This window comes from Dipodomys merriami, unplaced genomic scaffold (genome assembly GCF_024711535.1).
Source record: "Dipodomys merriami isolate MVZ:Mamm:240054 unplaced genomic scaffold, mDipMer1.0.p SCAF_22, whole genome shotgun sequence".
In the NCBI taxonomy this organism is placed as follows: Eukaryota; Metazoa; Chordata; class Mammalia; order Rodentia; family Heteromyidae; genus Dipodomys; species Dipodomys merriami.
Window position 1 is genome coordinate 2,006,786 of NW_027203604.1, and position 19,259 is coordinate 2,026,044.

The window sequence follows — 19,259 nt, forward strand, 5'->3', positions numbered from 1 at the left end:
CAGGAGTGTTCTTTCCCTGGATTTGGCTGCTAAGCTTAGAAGCTACCATCTGTTCAGTGGTAGCTGAATTTCCTGATTACTTGGAGTCTGTAGTATTAGAGTTACTAAAAAAAATGATACTTTTGCATTGGTCTGTGCCTTAGCTTGGAAAGTGAGTCCAGTATTATAACAAATCAGTTTCACAAATGTATGCATATTCATTGGATCCTACAAAATACATAATTAGTATTTTAAGATATCTTTTACTACTCAAATGCCATTGTGTTTAAAATATTTATTATCATTATTTTAAACTGTTTTAATCCCTTATCAGGTATTTGATTACCAAATATCATTTTCCTCCTGTGGGTTTTGGTTTTACTGGGTTGAGCATGATATATGAAAGGTTTTCATTTGATAAAGCCGAGTGTCTATTTTTTTTTTCTTTCAGTGCTTTTCTTTTGTGTTTTCTTCTGAGAGTTTAAAATTTTATTATTTATAGGGTTGAACTTTGGAGAGAACCAAGCAAGTCCTTGGGTATCAGCATTGTTGGTGGACGAGGTATGGGGAGTCGTCTAAGCAATGGAGAAGTTATGAGAGGCATTTTCATCAAACATGTTCTTGAGGATAGTCCAGCTGGCAAAAATGGAACCTTGAAACCTGGAGACAGAATAGTAGAGGTAACCACCAGTGAGCTTTCTGAGCTTTCTTCACCTCTCACCTTTTTGATGAAGCCAACTGAGACTTTTTGAAAATGTGTGTAAATTAAGTAAATAGAGATCAACAAATTATTCTGTTCTGGATTTATGTTCATTGAACTTGAGCAAAGATGTTCTTGTAAACTTTTCCAATAATGGACTAGACATGAATACTGACTTTAGTTTTATTAAAGAGTTAGAAGCCATTCTTAGTATATACTGAAAAAGTATTGTTTGCTATCCTATTAGGGTACAGAGGGAAGTTCTCAACTAAATGCATATAATTCTTTTCGCAGTAATGGTGTTCTTTGACAAGATGCACTGATTTATTTTGTTTCCTAAAATTATGTACACTCTAAGCTTACTTGGTAATTAAAAATGACAAAGGAATAAGAAATTCCAGTTTCCTAGTAGGGTTAGCATTTGACCCTTTAAACTGTGTGTGTGTGTGTGTGTGTGTGTGTGTGTGTGTGTGTGTGTGTGTGTGTGTGTGTGTGTGTGAGTGTGTGTGTGTGTGTGTGTGTGTGTGTGTGTGTAATCATGTATATAGTGTCTAAACTGAGCTGATCATCATCCAAGCAAGCCCTGTTCAATAGAAAGTTACAAAATAACTTTCATTTTCAGTATATTTATTTAAGAATTACTAACAAATGAGCACTATTTCTTGGCTTTGAGCTACTGTCTATTGCAAAATTCCTTTGCAAAACTAACCTAATCCCTATCTGATTTTCTTGGATATCACATTTTTTTTTTGTTTTTAAGTTCAGGATTTCTTGTACAGAGAGAAAATATACAACAAACAAATAACCCAGCTATTTTCCAAATCATTATATAATGAGAAAACACAGAGCCTTGCATAACAACAGTGCAGCTAAGAAGTTCCTTTAGATATTCTCTTTAATGATTCTGATTTATTAATGAAAAAGAACAACTGAACAGTGAAAAGTGAAGCAGAAACAGAGGCCTTGTTCCAGTCAGTTGTTATTCCAGTTGATTACCAGGGACAGAAATCAGTGTCCAAAGTAACAGACTATCCATTGGATAGACAGATTAAAAGTTTTCACCCTCATAATTATTCTTAATTATCTATTTTTGAAGCAGAATTTCTAGGATCCAAAACTCCTGAACCACAAATTATTCTTCGTTCTAAAGCTTCTTTAAATGTTAAGATAAGGCCTTCCATTGCAGGTGGATGGAATGGACCTCAGAGATGCAAGCCACGAGCAAGCTGTGGAAGCCATTCGGAAAGCAGGCAGCCCTGTAGTCTTTATGGTACAGAGCATTATAAACAGACCAAGGGTAAGCAAACACAAAGGGCAAGGTAGGCGTATCTAAACAGTACTCAACTTGGAGTCTAATGAAGCAAGGGCCAAGTTGTCTGTATGAACAGATGGTGATTCTTGGAACAGTTAATGATAAGTTTCTTTTGCTGTTTTTCCCCCAACATTTAGGTATTTTATAAACTCCTACCACCCTATTAATAAAGAGTTGAAGTCTGTTGAAAACACATAAAAGTAGAATTTATGGGTGGCCATAGGTGTCTAGGTAGTTAATTCCTAGTATTCATTATATTCACAAGTTATTGAAGTTGATGAAAGGACTCAGTTTGCTATTCAGATGAATAGCTCCTGATCCTATAGTGGAATCCCTTAGAAGGAAGAAAAATGATATTTTCTTTGAGTTTATGTAGTCCCATAATCTGATCTTTGAGGCATTTGTGTATCCCACTGACTGAATATTAGGTTTCCATAAGGTGGATTTTGTTTATTTACAAGTGATTTTATAATTGCTGTTTCCCAGCATGATTACTGCATAGCTCATCACAGTACAACTCCTAGTAGACAGAAATCTAGCACCGACTTTACCTTCAGTCATCACAGATAAAATAACTTTAAAAAGTATTTTAGAAGCTATATGCTTATAATTTCAGCATTTGGGAAGAAAAATGTCAACATATGTCAACATACCTAAAACTTGAAACTTGATTTTTATGTATGTGATTTTGAATATAAAGTGCATTGAATTTTAACTTGAAAGATTAAAAATTTAAGATATTCACATACAAATGATAGAAAGAAGAGAGCAAACAGTTTTGTTTATGGGATCAGAAGAAGTAGCATCCATTTTCTATGGTGTGAAGTAGAAAGCAGCCAGATTCATCTTACTGAGACTTCCTTTTGTTGTTAAAACAGGTGTGTAACTGTGATCTGAGTTCAGGAAGGGATTTAGTAGTTCCTAATATATGAAGTGATCATCATATTTGCAGTTTTTAATCATTTAGATATTTATTGTTAGGTAATAATTATCCAATCAGATAGAAAATCTGCCACATGGTAGGGCTACATCATGCTGCATCTTTATAAATTCTGTTAAGTTTGTTTAAGTAAGTACAAATCTTTTTACATTTGTTTCCATGTGTTGTGTTAAACATAGACATGGCATGATATTATTAGTGACTGGCTATTTTATTCCTTTTTCGTCCTAATTTCTAACTCATATTATTTAGGACAATGAAATTCTAAACTGCTGAACAGTGATTCTTAATATTTCTTTAAAAACATAAACTACAAACATTTTATTCAATGCCAGTTATATTTTGTAATGACATGGAATAATACTGTTTCAGACACCTGGAAAATATTCACATTTTATTATCTGAGGTGTAATGAGACCTAATTGGATAGCAGTTATTTCTGGATAAATCTTTCTTATGACGTGTTTAGTCAAGTAGTACACATTTTGCTTTGGGAAATTGGAGTTCATTTTATACTTAATATATGATATACTTCCTTTCTAGTTACTTTTCTGTGGAAATATCTCTAGTAATCTAAAAAAAAAAAGTGAAGAAATAAAGTCACAAGTCCCAGTGGTAACTGTTTTATTTGAGGATGGAGGTTAAAGCTTCCTGGAAATATATGTAGGTGACAAGCAATTGACTTTAAGTTGCTAAGAGTTTGAACTAGAATTTGAACATCCGAGACTCTCTTGTTTGTCTGAAGAGTAGTCCCAGTAGACCACCCTTAATTAATAATCTTACTTCTCTCATCAGGCTTTGAGACTAAACATTGATTCTTTTCAGCAAAAAAAAAAAAAACTTTCTCTTGATCTTTCCCTAATAATATAGAGATCTACCATTTCATCTGCTATGCGCAGGCTGAACCTTTCACTCTGCTCTCAGCACCACATTCTAATTCTGTAAGATCTGCAAAAGTACAACAACAACTGCAAAATCAAGAAACTAGAGTTCTGTTGAAACTGTTTCTTGCTGTCAGAGTTTTATTTTCTTTTTTTCCTCCAGAGAGGGCACTTGAAAACTAAAAATAACTATGGATGAAGATTAGACGTAATCCCCGCCCTCCAGATCATTGAATTATTTTGCCTAGCATCTTTTCTCATTCTTGCCCAGTCGTTAGTTCAATTTTAATATGTGATGATGTTCCTTGGAGTCTGTGATCGCCTTTTTAGTAAAGGAGGGGTTGACATTTTCCTCTGAAAAGCAGGGAGAAAAAGTTGAGATGAACAGAAATGTCATTGTGCTGTATCTTTCCTCCATCTTGCCTCTGTAGGAAAAACATTTCAGGGAGAGCAAATTGAAAGGGTAATACCACCCCCTCTATGGGGGGTGGTATCATGTGACTACCTCTGTACATCCTAAGTCTGCCAGTGGGACGTTTTTGTTCAGAAAAATAATACCAACATTTAATTGGAGCCAAAATGAATTTTAAATGTCTGCAATTTTCCTTGAAACATATAGTCAATAAAAGAAAAAAAGGTAGCAGGCATAAAAAGAAAGAAAAAGAATTTATTGTACAGAGGAAATTACTTTTCACTTCTTTTGAACCATGAAAATGCTAAATTCTGTCTGGCAGGCACCATTCTATCCTTAATGTGTATATCTAACTCCTAACAGTCCTGGCTGAGGACACAATGTAGGCAAGCCACAGAGGCTGTAGGACACTCTGTACAGCAGGATTTCAAATAGTACTTAAAGCCCATCAATTTTCTAATAATGTGGGAAACTTTATACAAGTTTTAAAAATATTTATCTCCATAATCCTAACTCTGCAAAATAAAGCACAGAAATACAAAATGCCATTGTATGGTAGTTCATTTCTTCATGTCTTTAAATTTTAAAATAGCACTACTCCAAATCAGTCTTAATATCTGTCAGAGTATGAAACTTTTCCTTAGTGGGAAACAAGATCAAGGAACACTACAGGTTACTCAGACAGGCAGATAAATGTTTGATTTGTATGTTGAAACAGATAGACTATTGAAAACTATCATTAACTTTTAAGTGTAAATTTAAAAAAGACTTAGATTTTTTTGTTTTAAAGCATGTTTTCTGATACCATGCAGCATAAACATAAAATGTATGTATGTCCATCTATGACAGTGAAGCCATTTAAGGAAAATAAGGAAATTTGGGGTTAGTTTGACAGTCAGGCCTCTTTGTAGTTTGGAGACTGATTAGACTCAAGCCATTAGATACAAAGCATATCAGTATTTAAGAAAATGCCATGAATGATTAGATACAGACCCTGGAGTTCTGAATAAGTAGGTTTATTCTAAAAGTTGAGTTGTTTGAAATTCATTTCTCCTGCGATCAGCACCTCTTGTGTTTCCTTTTAGAAATCCCCTTTGCCTACCTTGCCGCACAACCTTTACCCTAAGTACAACTTCAGCAGCACTAACCCATTTGCTGACTCTCTCCAGTTCACCGCTGACAAGGTTGGATGATGTCTGTTGTTTTACCACCATTGCCTGTTCAGATGTTTTGTTCTTTGTTACTGCTGTGCCTTTGTCCCAGCCTTTGTTTTCTGTTTACCGAGTTTGGCCAGAACAAAACAAAACATAAAAACAAACAACTGTGTGTTTGGAAAAGGCATGCCAGTGCCTTCATAACCATATATTCCTAACAGAGGATATTTTTATAGCTGAAATTAAATTGCCCTTCTGAAGAAGAGACTCATCATAAGTCCAGTGTCTTCCCTGCTTTTACATTTGTGTTACTTACCTTTTTGTTTAGTTGCCATACAGCTAAACTACTTTCATACTAATTTCCTTCAAACATTGTATTGGCTTAAACATTTTCAGACTTTTCTACAAGAAGGTTACAAAAGTTCTCCCATAAGTTAATCACAGTGTAAATAATTATGTATATGTACATGCAGGAGTCTTGTAAATATTCATATACTTTGCTCAAATAAACTCCTGAATTAATCAACTGTTTCAGTACTCATAAATCTATTTTGAATAGTCTCATATTAATTCTAAAACTGAGATTGAAACAAAATAAGAACTTACTATAATTTGGTCATGGAAAGAAGGAAAGTTACCAGATATTTCTTTTAGGAGCATTTTATGAATATTCAGGTTTTCATGTGATTGTAATATGGATAATAATAATGCCGTATCTGAAGGAATATGTTTTTCTATTACCGTAGGGATTACAGAATTCCAGTACATTTATCTTCCATTGTTCCCCAACTAACCCTTTTGCTCCCACACCATTTAAGGTTTGCCTAAATGAAATTTTCATGTGTGTTTTATGGTACATGTATGTTATCCTTTGTGTGTACATACATGGCATGAAGTGATTGCAAGTGCACTTTGCATTTTGCCAAAAATAGGCTAAATGAGCATTGCTAAAGACCTATATTTTAATTAATCCCCATTGTCATTAACAAGCTAGCCCTGTGATCTTAGTAAAATGAAGATGTCAGGGACAGTAAAACAAAAGACCTAGTTATCCTTCAAGCTAGTTTTGATGAACCAGTTAGAGTACAATTTTAGTTTTATTCATGATGTAAACATCTGTCTGTAATCCTGGACAGTTTTTATGTAAGCAGTTTTGTTTCTTTGTTCTTAAGTAAAACAACAGACTAAAATATTATGTAGCAAGATCCATGGAATGTGTACCCATGGATTTGTTAAATTATGAGATATTTAAATTAGATTTTTTGCCCCATGCCTGCTAAATACACTTTCTGTTGCATAATGTATTTATTTTTATTTTTATTTTTTAGTCGGTCATGGGGCTTGAACTCTGGGTCTGGGCACTGTCTTTGAACAATTCAGCTCAAGGCTAGTGCTCTACCACTTGAGCCACAGCGCCACTTCCAGTTTTTTCTGCTTATGTGGTGCCAAGGAATCGAACCCAGGGCCTTATGAATGCGAGGCAAACACTCTACCACTGAGCCACCTTCCAGCCTCATAACGTATTTTTTAAGCCAGAAAAATTCTAAAATATATAGCTCCTTTCTCTTTAATGTGATTTCTGAGTATAGATAGGATCAAGTGAAGCATTTTTATTTTTGTACATTATTAATTTGAGAAGATTTGGCACAGCATTTAGGAAGATCACAGATTTCATTTGAACTAGCAACTCTTATCTGCTTGGCCAATGATGTATAAGGACAATTTTGTACAGCAGATTCTGTAACCTAAATTCAAAGGTCCTTAAACCTCAATCAACCAGTCCTTTGCTTTTACAGAAGAAAGTGTACTTTTAAAATCACCAAAGAAAAATCACAGGCGATACTGTGTAGTTTTAATGTTAAGTATGTATTTTTGGTATTCTGATTTTTGACAGCAGTTAATAATTCCTAATTTGCAATATTGCTAATATTTCTAATTTGCAAGCATGACTATAGTTTAATGTTTTCTTATTAGAAGTTTTTAAAATTAAATCATAAATATTTCTGGGAGTACCCATAAAAACTCAAGTTATTTGAGAGAAATTTTTATAAAGGAAAAATGTTCAAGGGTGTTGGAGGTATGGTTCAGGTGGTAGAGTACCAGCCAATGAACAAAAACGTCAGATACTGAGTCTGAGTCTTAGTTTCAGGAAAATAAAATAAAATAGAGTAAAAAAAAAATGTAGACTTAATTCATGAGACCCTCAAGTCTATATTTCATACCAAAGCTCACCGTTTCACTGGGTGTCCCAACCTTGGGTCAGCTACTGTCTTACTATGGAAATTGGAAGAGACAGTGTGGTGTAATGCAAAGTGCATTGGAAGAAGAATTAAGCAGAAAGAAACCGACTACAACTGTGTGACTTTGAACAGAATCTTTCACTTGTGGCCTGGAGTTGAGAAAGCTTATTTATCTGCAAAATGAGTGAAATGAACTTAAGGACCTTTTAATCTCAACATTCCTAACATATAATATTTCATACAAGAACTGAAATGATACAAAATATGTACCTATATTTTTCTTTTAAAAGACCAAAGTTCTTAAGTCACAATCATGTTTTAATTTTGTATGAAATATCTTCCCATGGATTTTTTTTTTCACTCATCTTGTGAGCTACTTTGGCAAGCAAAAGGTTTTATCCTTAAAATCATAGTCCTCAGATGAGTTTGTGTGCTCTGTGCTAATAGTCAGCTCCCTTGGCAGACAAGCATGGGTAATGCTATTATTGTGTGGATTTATTGAGAGTCATTTGGAGAGAGGATTCAGGTAATAATAAAAAAATTCCTTATGCTTAACTTTACTAAAAAACTCTAAGACAACTTTTTCAGTTTTGTTTATTGGCACGCTTTTCTAAACCCTTAAAATCTTACATACATCTTTGCGTATTTATAACTTTTGAAGGAAATCTTTTATCCAACAGAGGAAATTTGTACAATTTTCTATCTTGGATTCTTTAAGTCTTCAAATCGAATTATTCATTGGCTTATAATAGAAAAGTTTATAACCACTTATAACCATTTAATAAATTGTACTCTGATACCATTTTGTGTATTTAAACTTTACCTGAATCCTTTTGTATGATTTGATAGGTTTTTTTAAAAAGCTAATTTTGGTTTGACATATTTTTAACTTCTTCTCTTAAAGTTTTTTTTTTTCCTTAGAGTGCACATACCCACTGGCTTTCTTCTTGTTTCTACAGGCACCCAGTCAGTTAGAGCCAGAGCCAGAGCAAGAGCCAGAGCCAGAGCAAGCTCCATTGTGTGGTAGGCCTTCACCATCTCCTTCAGCATTGGCAGAAATGGACAGTGATCACACACAGTCAGCTGCAACCACAGTCTCAGAAGATGTGGACCAGGAGGATGAGTTTGGTTACAGCTGGAGTACGTTGTCTTTTTGGGATGCCTTTACTTATACGAGTTATTCTCAAGGCCTGTGCCTTGTGTGAATAAGTGTTTCAGCTCCAGTAATTCAAACTGAAATTCTATGTGGAACAAAGTGCTGTTTCTTTTCCTTGGATGTAATGAACATTCTTGAGACGTGAAATCATGTCCTTCCTTTCTTTAATTATGTTTTCCTATTAATGCTGCTTTGCCTTTCATATAAAAATTATCCAGAATCTGGTGTTGGATCAGACCCTGCCTCCTTTTAAGCATTGCCCTTTTCTAGGCCTCAGTCTCCTCACTGTAACATGTGGAGACTATGGATGTTACATGTTGAACTTCTGGTATTTCTTGTACTAGGATGGCAACCTAGCATAATTATTGAGATAAAAACTTTTAGACATTTAGCTAGTTGTTTACCTGCTTCTAAGTTTTAACCCTGTGGTTATCTCTCTTTTTAAAATACAGTTCTTTCTTCAACTTGTTGACATTAAATTAAATGATGTCTGAGGTTAGGAGAAGTATGCTAGGCATAATGCCTAATGCACAGGAATTATTCAAAGGCAACCTGTGTTAGGATCCATGAGGTGTCTGTTTTCTAAGGAAATAGGGCATTTTATAGGTAAATGTTAAATATGTACCCAAGACTTACAAATATCATGGGGTTAAAAAGTTTCATCATAGCTGTGTACCAGTGGCTCATGCCTGTAATCCTAACTACTCAGGAGACTGAGAACTGAGATCAAGGTTCAAAGCCTAACTGGGCAGTAAGACTCTTATCTCTAAACTATCAAAAAAGTCAGAAGTGGAGCTGTGGCTCAAGTGGTAGAAAACTAGCCTTAAGCAAAAGCAGCTCAGGAACAGCACCCTTGATCTGAGTTCAAGGCCAATACTGGCACACACAAAGAAAGTTTCATCATAAAAAAATAACTATTTCCTTTAAGAAAGCTACAATATACATTGTTAGCTAGGTGCCAGTGGCTCATACCTGTAATCCTAGCTACTCAGGGGACTGAAATCTGAGGATCACAGTTTGAAGCCAGCCCCAGCAAGAAAGTCTGTGAGACTCTGATCTCCAATTAATCATAGAAAAAGGTAGACATGGCACTGTGGCTCAAGTGGTAGAACACTAGCTTTGAGCAAAACGAGCACAGAGACAACACCCAGGACCAGAGTGCAAACTCAGGGACCAGAAAAAAAAAATGTTTTGAAAGCACCATTGTCTGAAAGTTGTATTCTTAGATCTAGGAGTCAGCCAGTAATGTTTATTTAGTGATGTATGTAAAACTCTCAATGTAGAATGTAGGCTGTTAGTTTTATAGCAATTGTTAAAGATGATTTATCAGGGTTATAGTTTTCTCAGAGTGTTATCAGTAGCATTAGAGTTTATTTCTATCTAATCAAAATGCCAGAGTGTGCTGAAAGAAAACTGTGAGCCAGAATGTTTCAGTTTTCTGTTATCAAGCCACACTAAGTGGCTCATAACAAATACTACTAATCTGACAAGATGGGGTGATTGATTGGCAGGGCTCCACTGCCAATAAGGTTTCTATACTACTAGTACAAAGAAATTCCTTAACATTTGATTACCCCAAGAAACCAGTCTGTACTACTGGCTTTTAATTGCCCAAAGTCATTTTGGAACAAATAATATCCTTTGGAGTTAAAACTAAATAACTTTCCATTGTAAAGCATTTGTTTGTGAATTAACTTTAAGTATGTTGCCATTTGTTATGTATAGAGACTATCAGAGAGCGTTATGGAACCCTAGCAGGAGAGCTCCATATGATTGAACTGGAAAAAGGTCGTAGCGGTTTGGGTTTAAGTCTTGCTGGAAATAAAGATCGAACCAGAATGAGTGTTTTTATTGTGGGGATTGACCCAAATGGAGCAGCAGGGAGAGACGGACGATTGCAGGTTGCAGATGAGCTTCTGGAGGTGAGTTTTTGTGGATAATTTGAATTTCCTTTTGCTGTATCAAGGCGTTAGAATCTCTGTTTCCCAAAAAAATCAACGAGATTTCATATGGTGACTGAGAAACTATCACTTGCTTTATAAAACAGATTCACTGCAGCAGATTTGGCTATCAGCCAAATGTCTACAAAGTAGAGTCTATGTTACCATTAATTTCCATTAAGTTAAGACTATGTAGCAACAGAAACATTTGCGCTAAGACAGTAATATAAAGCACTCTACCACATGAGCCCCAGCCCCAGCCCTGTTCTATTTGTTATTTTTTTTTATGAAGTCCTCACCTTCCTTCTTTTTCTTTTCTTTTTTTTGCCCCTGATGGAATGCGGGTTTTAAACTCAAGTCCTCCTGCTTGCTAGGCACTCTACCACATAAGCCATAGCCCTAGCCCTTTTCTGTTTCAGTAATTTTTTTGATTCTCATCATTTTTCCAAGAGCTATGCTTATATATATAAATATATCTATTCATACATATACTTATATATGAATATTTGTTTAAATATATAACTTTAAACACACACACATATATATAAAGTTAGCTCTGGTTAAAAAGATGAGACTCAAAAATACTTATATACGTGTATATGTATATATATGTACATGTGTGTATAGAGAGAAAATATCAGAAACTACTATGGAACCCTAATAGGAGACCTTCATATGAATCAACTAGAAAAACAGTCACCCTACTAAACTTCCTATATAACTGGGATTATAAGTCTGTGCCACTGTGCTCAGCCTTTTCTATGTTAACTCAAAAGTTGCATTTAGGATGGGATGCAGCTCAGAGGCAAAGCACTTGCCTAGCTGGTACAAAGTCCTGGGTTTGATCCACAGTACCAAAAAAGAAAAGACAAGAAAAAAGTTGTGTTTATATTCTAGGGAGAAAAATTCAAGAGTCTAAAGATAAATAAATGTATATTTTTTTAAGATGATAAATGAAGAATTTCAGCTCACCAAATGATTCTTTTTTTGTATGAATTACTCTGTAATTATTTATTAGGTCAAGTTGTTTGACCATGCTGTTCATGTCTTCTTTTTAATATATATTTTTATTGTAAAGATACTGTACAAAGGTGTTAAAGTTACATGAGCAAAGTACAGTCCCTTCCTTCCCCAACTCCTGCCTTTCCCCAAGTTGTAAAGTTTGCTTTCAACATAGTGTCTTGTACGTCTCATTATTACAATGGGTCAACCTGTATCCTTGTTTCAGCATTTTGTTATTTCCTTTCCTCTCCCCAAATTATAAAAATGTATATACAAGATGCAGGGCAACGGAATCACATACAGTGAAAACAGGGATTATACCATGGAGGAAGAACATACAAAAGAAACAAAAAAAATCACACAGAACATTATAAGTACATTAAAAACAACAGCAACAAAGATAAAACTTCTTATGTCGCTATCTTAGGGTTCATTTCCTTTAGCATCATCTTATATGGTCATATGTATTTAGTTTTTGACCTTTTCTGCTTGTCCTTGCAATAACTAGTATATGTTATTGCAAATAAGGGAAACCATGGGACCTATGTTTCTTTGGGTCTGGCTTACTTCACTTAATATAATTTTTTCCAAGTCTTTCCATTTCCTAACAAATGGGATGATGTCATTCTTTCTGATGGAGGCATAGAATTCATATATATATATATATATATATATGTATATATATATATACACACACACATACACACATATGTATGTATATGTGTATATATGTATATATACATGTATATATGTATATATGTGATATATATCATATATATGATATATGTATCAATCTCCTGAACCAACTGTGTTGGTTCCATATCTTAGCTATGGTGAATAATGCTACCATAAACATAGTTGTACTGGTAGCTTTAGTATGGCCTTGTTTGTGATTGTTTGGGTAAATGCCCAAAAGTGGGATTGCTGGGTCATAGGGGATCTCTAGAGTCTTTTGAGGAACCTCCATACTGCTTTCCAAAGTGGTTGAACAAGTTTACACTCACACCAACAATGCAGTAGGGTTCCATTTTGTCCACATCCCCTCCAGCATCTGTTGTTATTAGATTTCTTGATTATAACCATTCTAACTGGGGTGAGGTGGAATCTCAATGTTGTTTTGATTTGCATTTCTTTTAAGGCTAAAGAAGTTGAGCATTTCTTCATGTATCTATAGGATATTCTTATTTCCTCTTCAGAGAAATTTCTCTTTAAGTCTTTAGCCCACTTATTAATTGGACAGTTGTTTCTTTGAGGATTTGTTGTTGGAGGATTTAATTTTTTGAGTTCTAAGTATATTTTAGATATGAGGCTCTTGTCCATTGTAAGGCTAGTGAAGATCTCCCAAACTGTGGATTTTCTGTTGATCTTGCTAGCTATGTCCTTTGCCATGCAGAAGCTCTGCAGTTTCATGCAATCCAGTTTGTCCAAACTTTCTTTGATTTGTTGTTTCTGGGTCTGTATTAAGAAAATTTCAGCCTGTGCCAAGGAGACCTAAGGTTTCTCCTATTCCTTCCTGTAATATTTTCAGAGTGTCTGCTTTGACTTTAAGGTCTTTGATCCATTTGGAGTTGATTCTGGTGCAGGGTGATATACAAGGATCTAGCTTTAGTTTTCTACAGGTGATTAAACAGTTTTCCCAGCACCATTTACTGAAGAGGCTGTCTTTCTTCCATTCTATTTTTTTAGCTCCCTTATCAAAAATTAGGTGGTTATAGGTCTGTAGGTTCATTTCTGGGTTTTCAATTCTATTCCATTAATCCTCAGGTTGGTTCTTGTGCTAGTACCAAGCTGGTTTGATTACTACTCCTTCGTAGTAGAGTTTGAAATTTGGTATTGATCTTCCTCCAGCACTGTTCTTTCTGCTAACGATTTTTTTTTTTGCTATTTGGGGTCTTTTATTGTTCCATATGTATTTTTGGATTGCTTCTTCTATTTCATTGAAGAATGAGGTTGGGATATTGATGGGTTAGATAGCCTTTGGCAGTATTACCATTTTCACTATGTTAATCCTCCCAATCCAGGAGTATAGAAGGTTTTTCCACTTCCTTAGTTCTGCTTTAATTTTCTTTTTCAAGTTTTAAAAGTTTTCATCATAGAGGTCCTTCACTTCTTTAGTTAACTCCTAGGTATTTTATTTTTTGTGGGGCTATTACAAAAGGAGTTGCTTTCCTGATTTCAGCTGTGCTCTTCTTGTTATTGGCATACAGAAGAGTGCTGCTGCTTTGTCAAAGTTTCAGATCAGCTCCAGGAACTTGGGAGTGGAATCCATGCAATTCTTTACATACATAATCATGTCATCTGCAAAGAGGGAGGGTTTTACTTCATCTTCCCCTATTTGGATCCTCTTTATATTTGCTTCTTGTCTTATTGCTCTAGCTAGACATTCTAATACTAAATTGAAGAGAAGTGGAGAGAGTGGACATCCTTGTCTTGTTCCTCAATTTAGAGGAAATGGCTTTCGCTTTTTGCCATTAAGTATAATGGTGGCTGTAAGTTTGTCATATACAGCCTTTATTATATTGAGGAATGTTCCGTGGATTCCTACTTTTACCAGAGCTTTCATCATAAAGGGGTGTTGGATCTTGTCAAATGCTTTTTCTGCATCTATGGAGATACTCATGTGGTTCTTATCCGTGTTCTTGTGATGTGGTGAATTATATTAATTGATTTGTGTATATTGAACCAGCTTTACATCCCTGAAATGAATCCTGTTTGATCATGGTGTATGATTTTTTTTATGAGTTGTTGAAGTTGATTGGACAAAATTTTGTTGAGAAGTTTTTTTGTTTTTTTTTTTTAATTGTATTTTATTTTATTTGAGAACATACTGTACAGGGGGGGTACAATTACATGGGCAGGATAATGCATACATTTCTTACCAAGCATTGCAGCCTCCTCCTTTGTTTACCCTTCAGTGTTGAGAAGTTTTACATTGATGTTCATCAAAGAAATGGGTTTATAGTTCTCTTTCTTTGATGAGTCTCTGCCTGGTTTTGGGATGAGGGTTATGATGGCTTTATAGAAAGAGTTTGGTAGTGAACTTTCATTTTCAATTTCATTGAAGAGATGGAGAAGTATTGGTGTGAGTTCTACTCTGAAGGTCTTATAGAATTCAGCTGTAAATCCATCCCGTCCTTGGCTTTTCTTGGGTGAGAGGTCTCTTCTTGCTGTTACTATTTCAATGTTTGATATGGATCTCTTAAGTTGGTTTAAATCATCTTGGTTTAGTTTGGGCATGTCAGAATTTGCTAGAAATTCATCCATTTCTTCCAGATTCTCAAACTTATTAGCATAAAGGTTTGAGAAGTATTCTGAATCTTGGTTGTTTCTATGGTGATGTTTCCATTCTCATCTCTGAGTTTATTTATTTGGGTGTGTTCTCTTCTTTTTCTGATGAGATTTGCTAAGGGTCTGTCAATTTTGTTAATTTTTTTCAGACCCAACTCTTTGTTTTGTTGATTCTTCCTATTCTTTTGGATTCTAGTTCATTTAATTATGATTCAATTTTAATTATTTGTTTCTGTCTACTGGATTGTTTAGCTTGTTGCTCTTTTTCAGGTGCCTTGTGAAATTGTTTGTTTCAGATTTCTCCAATTTGTTGATGTATGAACTCAGAGCTATCAACTTGCTTCTGAGTACTACTTGCTGTGTTCCAGAGGAGCTGGTAATTTGTGTGTTCATTTTTGTTAAAAAGCATGAACACTTGAATTTCCTTTTTAATCTCTTCCATGACCCAGTGTGTTGTTCAGCCTCCATGTGTTACAGGATTTTCTTTGGTGTCATTCCTTTGTGGTCTGAGAGAATGCAGGACATAATTTCAATGTTTCTGAATTTGGACAAATTTGCTTTGTGACCTACAATGTGATCTATGTTGAAGAATGTTCCATTGCTGAGAAGAATGTGTATTCTGATGCTGCTGGGTGATATATTCAGTCTTTTAGGTCTAGTTGATCTATGCAGTTGTTTAGGCTCTAGGTTTCTCTGTTGAGTTTTTGCTGGGTTGATCTATCCAGAAGGGATAGTGGTATATAAAGTTCCCAACAATTAATGTCTTGGGATCTGTGTGAGATTTAAGGGAAAGTAGTGTTTCCTGGATAAATTTGGGTTCTCCATTACTGGATGAATAAATATTTAGAATTGTAATATCCTCCTGAAGAAAAGATCTCTTAATTAGTATGTAATGACCTTCTTTTTCTCTTCTCGGTAATTTTAATTTGAAATCTATTTTATCTGATATTAGGATTGCAACTCCTGCCTGTTTCTGGGGGCTGTTTGCTTGGAGATTTTATTTCAGCCTTTCACTTTCAGAATATGTTTCTGGGGTTTTTTTTTTTTCTTTTTTTGTTTTTGTTTTTTTGTGGGCAAGGTGTGTCTCTTGAAGGCAGCAGATAGAAGGATCTAGCTTTTTGATCAAACTAGACAGTCTATGTCATTTAATTGGAGAATTAAGTGCATTAATATTGCCAGTTAGGACTGAGAAGTGTTTCATAATTCCTGCCATGTTATTTACCTTCTTGGGGACTATGCCAGCGGCTTCTTCCTATGATTCTTGGATGTTCTATTTGGGGGCTGTTTCATGGCCTTTATCATGCTCTTGTTGATTTTCTATGTGTAGGACATCTTTAAGTATCTTTTGTAGTGCTGGTTTGGTGGAGATACAATGTTTCAATACATGGAAGGTTTTTAATTGTCCTTCTGTTATGAAGGAGAGTTTAGCTGTGTATAGTATTCTTGGTTGATAGTTGTTTGTCTTTAAGGTGTGGCATACATCCTTCCAGGTGCTTCTTGCTTTCATTGTCTCTGCTGAGTAATCTGAAGTTATTCTGATTAGTTTCCCTTCATAAGTGAAGGGATCTTTTCTCCCTGACAGCTTTAAAGATCCTTTCTTTGGTCTTTATTGATCCTATGTGGATTACAGTGTGGCAGTGCGATGTCCTGTTCTCCTCTGGTCTATTTGGGGTTCTAAAGGTTTCTTGTATTTGAATTGGCCTATCTTTTTGTATGTTTGGGAAGTTCTCTGCTAGGATCTTGTTAAATAAATTCCCTAGACCTTTAACTTCTGTCTCGAGGCCCTCCTCTACACCCATTAGCCTTAAATTAGACCTACTAATGGTGTCTTCTATATGTTGAGTAGATCTATCATATTTCTTGGATTTGTCTTGAATACTTGTCTTTTCTTTCTCTATAATGTCTAGGTGGTCTTCAATACCAGAGATTCGGTCTTCAATCCCAGAGATTTGATCTTCTGCATGGTCTAACCCACTGTCAAGACTTTCTACTTCGTTTTTTATTTTTCCTTCTAATTGGTCAGATTTGATGGCTTCAAATTCTTTCTTGGAGCTTTGTTTGAGATCTTGTATAAAATTCTTTACTTCTTTAATTTGGTTTTCAGTGTTCATTCTCAAATCCCTTAGTTGATTGGTTATAGTTTCATTGGACTCCCTTTCTGTCAGTTGGGCTTCATTCAGCATTCCCTTTGTGGCCTCCATGGATTCCTTCAGCTTTAATCTTTGTTTATTCTCATCCCGCTCACGCAATTCCTCTATTAATCTTTGAATAGCCTCCTCATGCTTGCGAAATCCTGTATTCATCTTTGGTTAGCCTCGTTATGCTCACACATTTCCCTATCATGCTCATACAGAATCCTTTGCAGGCTTTCAGTCCGTTCATTCAGCATGTTTGCCAGTAGTGGTTATACAGCGTTTTGGGAACTCTCATCTGGATTATTCATTAACTGCTCTGTTGCCTGATGAGCAGGACTTGAGATACCTGGACTTGTCATTTTTCTTGTGTTTCTCTGGTTTGTTCTGCCCATTTGGGTATGCAAGCAAAATTAATTCAGTGCTAGAACACTTTTATGGCAAGCATCAACCAGAGCCTTGTAGTTGCACAGATTGTTAGACACAGTCAAAATGAGTACAGATACAATCTAGTTCAACAGATACAATCTAGTTCAACAACAAACAACTAGGGATCATTGGACTAAGAAAATGAAAGAAGGAGTCAGCAGACCAGGAATTAATAGGTTTAGGGAGAATTGTGAGGAGACAATAAGGTTAGAGGAATGTGGGGAGGGAAGGGGGGAGAGGGTAGATAACTAAGACCTAAAATCTGAGAGAGGAAAAGGAGAGAAGGAAAGGAGAAGAGAGACAAAAAAAAAGGAAAAATAAAAAATAAAAAATTTAAAAATGAAACACTTAAAAATTATATAAGTATAAAGAAATAATACAATTGAAAGAGTTAAGGGGCTGAGAGTTTGTGAATTGAGTATTTGATATCTGAATTAAGTAGGCACACAATGAAGAATGAGATCTAATAATCAAAGACAGGTATATATCTGTTGATGAACAGAATAGCAATTAAGTAAAGTACGCAAAGGGAAAAGAATAAAAACAGAATTAAAACAAAACAAAAATTAAAAGGATGAAAAAATAGAAAAGAATTTTTAATATGTTTTTTATTGTGGGAATACTGTACAGAGGGGTTACAGTTACATGAGTAAGGTAATGAGTACATTTCGTATAGAGCATTGTTACCTCCTCCTTTGTTTTTCCCCTACCATCCCTTCCCTCCCCACCTCTACAGCTCCTCCCTTCCCTTCCCCCCATCCCCCCAAAAAAGTTGTAAAGTTTGTTTTTAACATAGGTTCCTGTACATCTCATTGTTACTGTGGATCCACCTGCATCCTTATTTTAGCATTTTGTTATTTCCCTTCCTCTCCCCAAATTAGAAAAATGTATATTCAAGATGCAGGAAATAGTAAAGAATTAAAAAAATTATTTAATTAGGTAGAAAAAAGTTTTTCAATTTTTTTTTTGGGGGGGGGAGAGGTAGAAGGATCTTGTGTCTCCCTTGTGTCTGTAACCAGTCTCTTAGTGGAGTCTCTGGTTTGCTTGTGGTGTTTGGTTTTCCTGTGGCTTGATTGGTTTCTTAAATCAGTTTGTTTGAGCAGGCTGAAGGAAGCTCTGCATTACCAGAGACTTTATGACCCTCCTCCTAGGCTACTTCAGTGTGAGTGTGATCTGCTTTGAGTATCACAAAAGAGCGAGATGGCTGTTTCCTCTAGCTTGGAGTTGCTGTGATGGGGCTAGGTTGTGTGTGGGGTTGAGGCCTGTCATCAGTCAGTAGCTTATCCCTGAGGGGCTAGCTCCTGAGGCACTCACGCAGCCTAGCCTGAAGCCATTCTCAGGATTTTTGTGTACTGAGTTTCCAGTTGTTTTTCTTTTACCCTCCTGCAGCTGGGGCTACTGCTTTTGCTCCAGAGGGGTTGGGCAGCCTCTGGCTCTGTTTACCCAATGGAGCTGCCCTGGGTAGAACTAGCTGTGCCTGGGAAGGGTAACTTTCCCCAGAGGTGGAGCTGACTCCTCAGGTCAGGTTCCTTTGACCTGTTGAATGGTTCCTATTATCTTCTTCCAAGGCCTGAGTTACATGCTTGCTGCTCTGGCGCAGTCTTTGTCAGTATCAAAGATGGATTTCTCCGGTCATGAGGGAGGGCTACCTTTCCACCACTGCTCTTTGAGAAGGTGAGGATGTCTTGTATAGT

The 19,259-nt window shown here is 35.7% G+C and overlaps 1 protein-coding gene across 12 annotated transcripts in view; it reads left to right on the forward strand.

The window, feature by feature from the left end:
* The window catches only part of Mpdz (multiple PDZ domain crumbs cell polarity complex component), a 164,170-nt gene that overhangs the window by 113,952 nt on the left and 30,959 nt on the right, over window positions 1–19,259 (forward strand). For 6 of the 12 annotated variants that reach the window (XM_070033165.1, XM_070033168.1, XM_070033170.1 and 3 more), the window contains 5 exons: window positions 482–659; window positions 1,866–1,976; window positions 5,310–5,408; window positions 8,578–8,758; window positions 10,500–10,696. In XM_070033165.1, the coding sequence (XP_069889266.1) occupies window positions 482–659; window positions 1,866–1,976; window positions 5,310–5,408; window positions 8,578–8,758; window positions 10,500–10,696 (766 nt within the window). The remainder of the gene's footprint in view (window positions 1–481; window positions 660–1,865; window positions 1,977–5,309; window positions 5,409–8,577; window positions 8,759–10,499; window positions 10,697–19,259) is intronic. The other 6 variants (XM_070033169.1, XM_070033172.1, XM_070033176.1 and 3 more) reach the window with 2 other exon arrangements.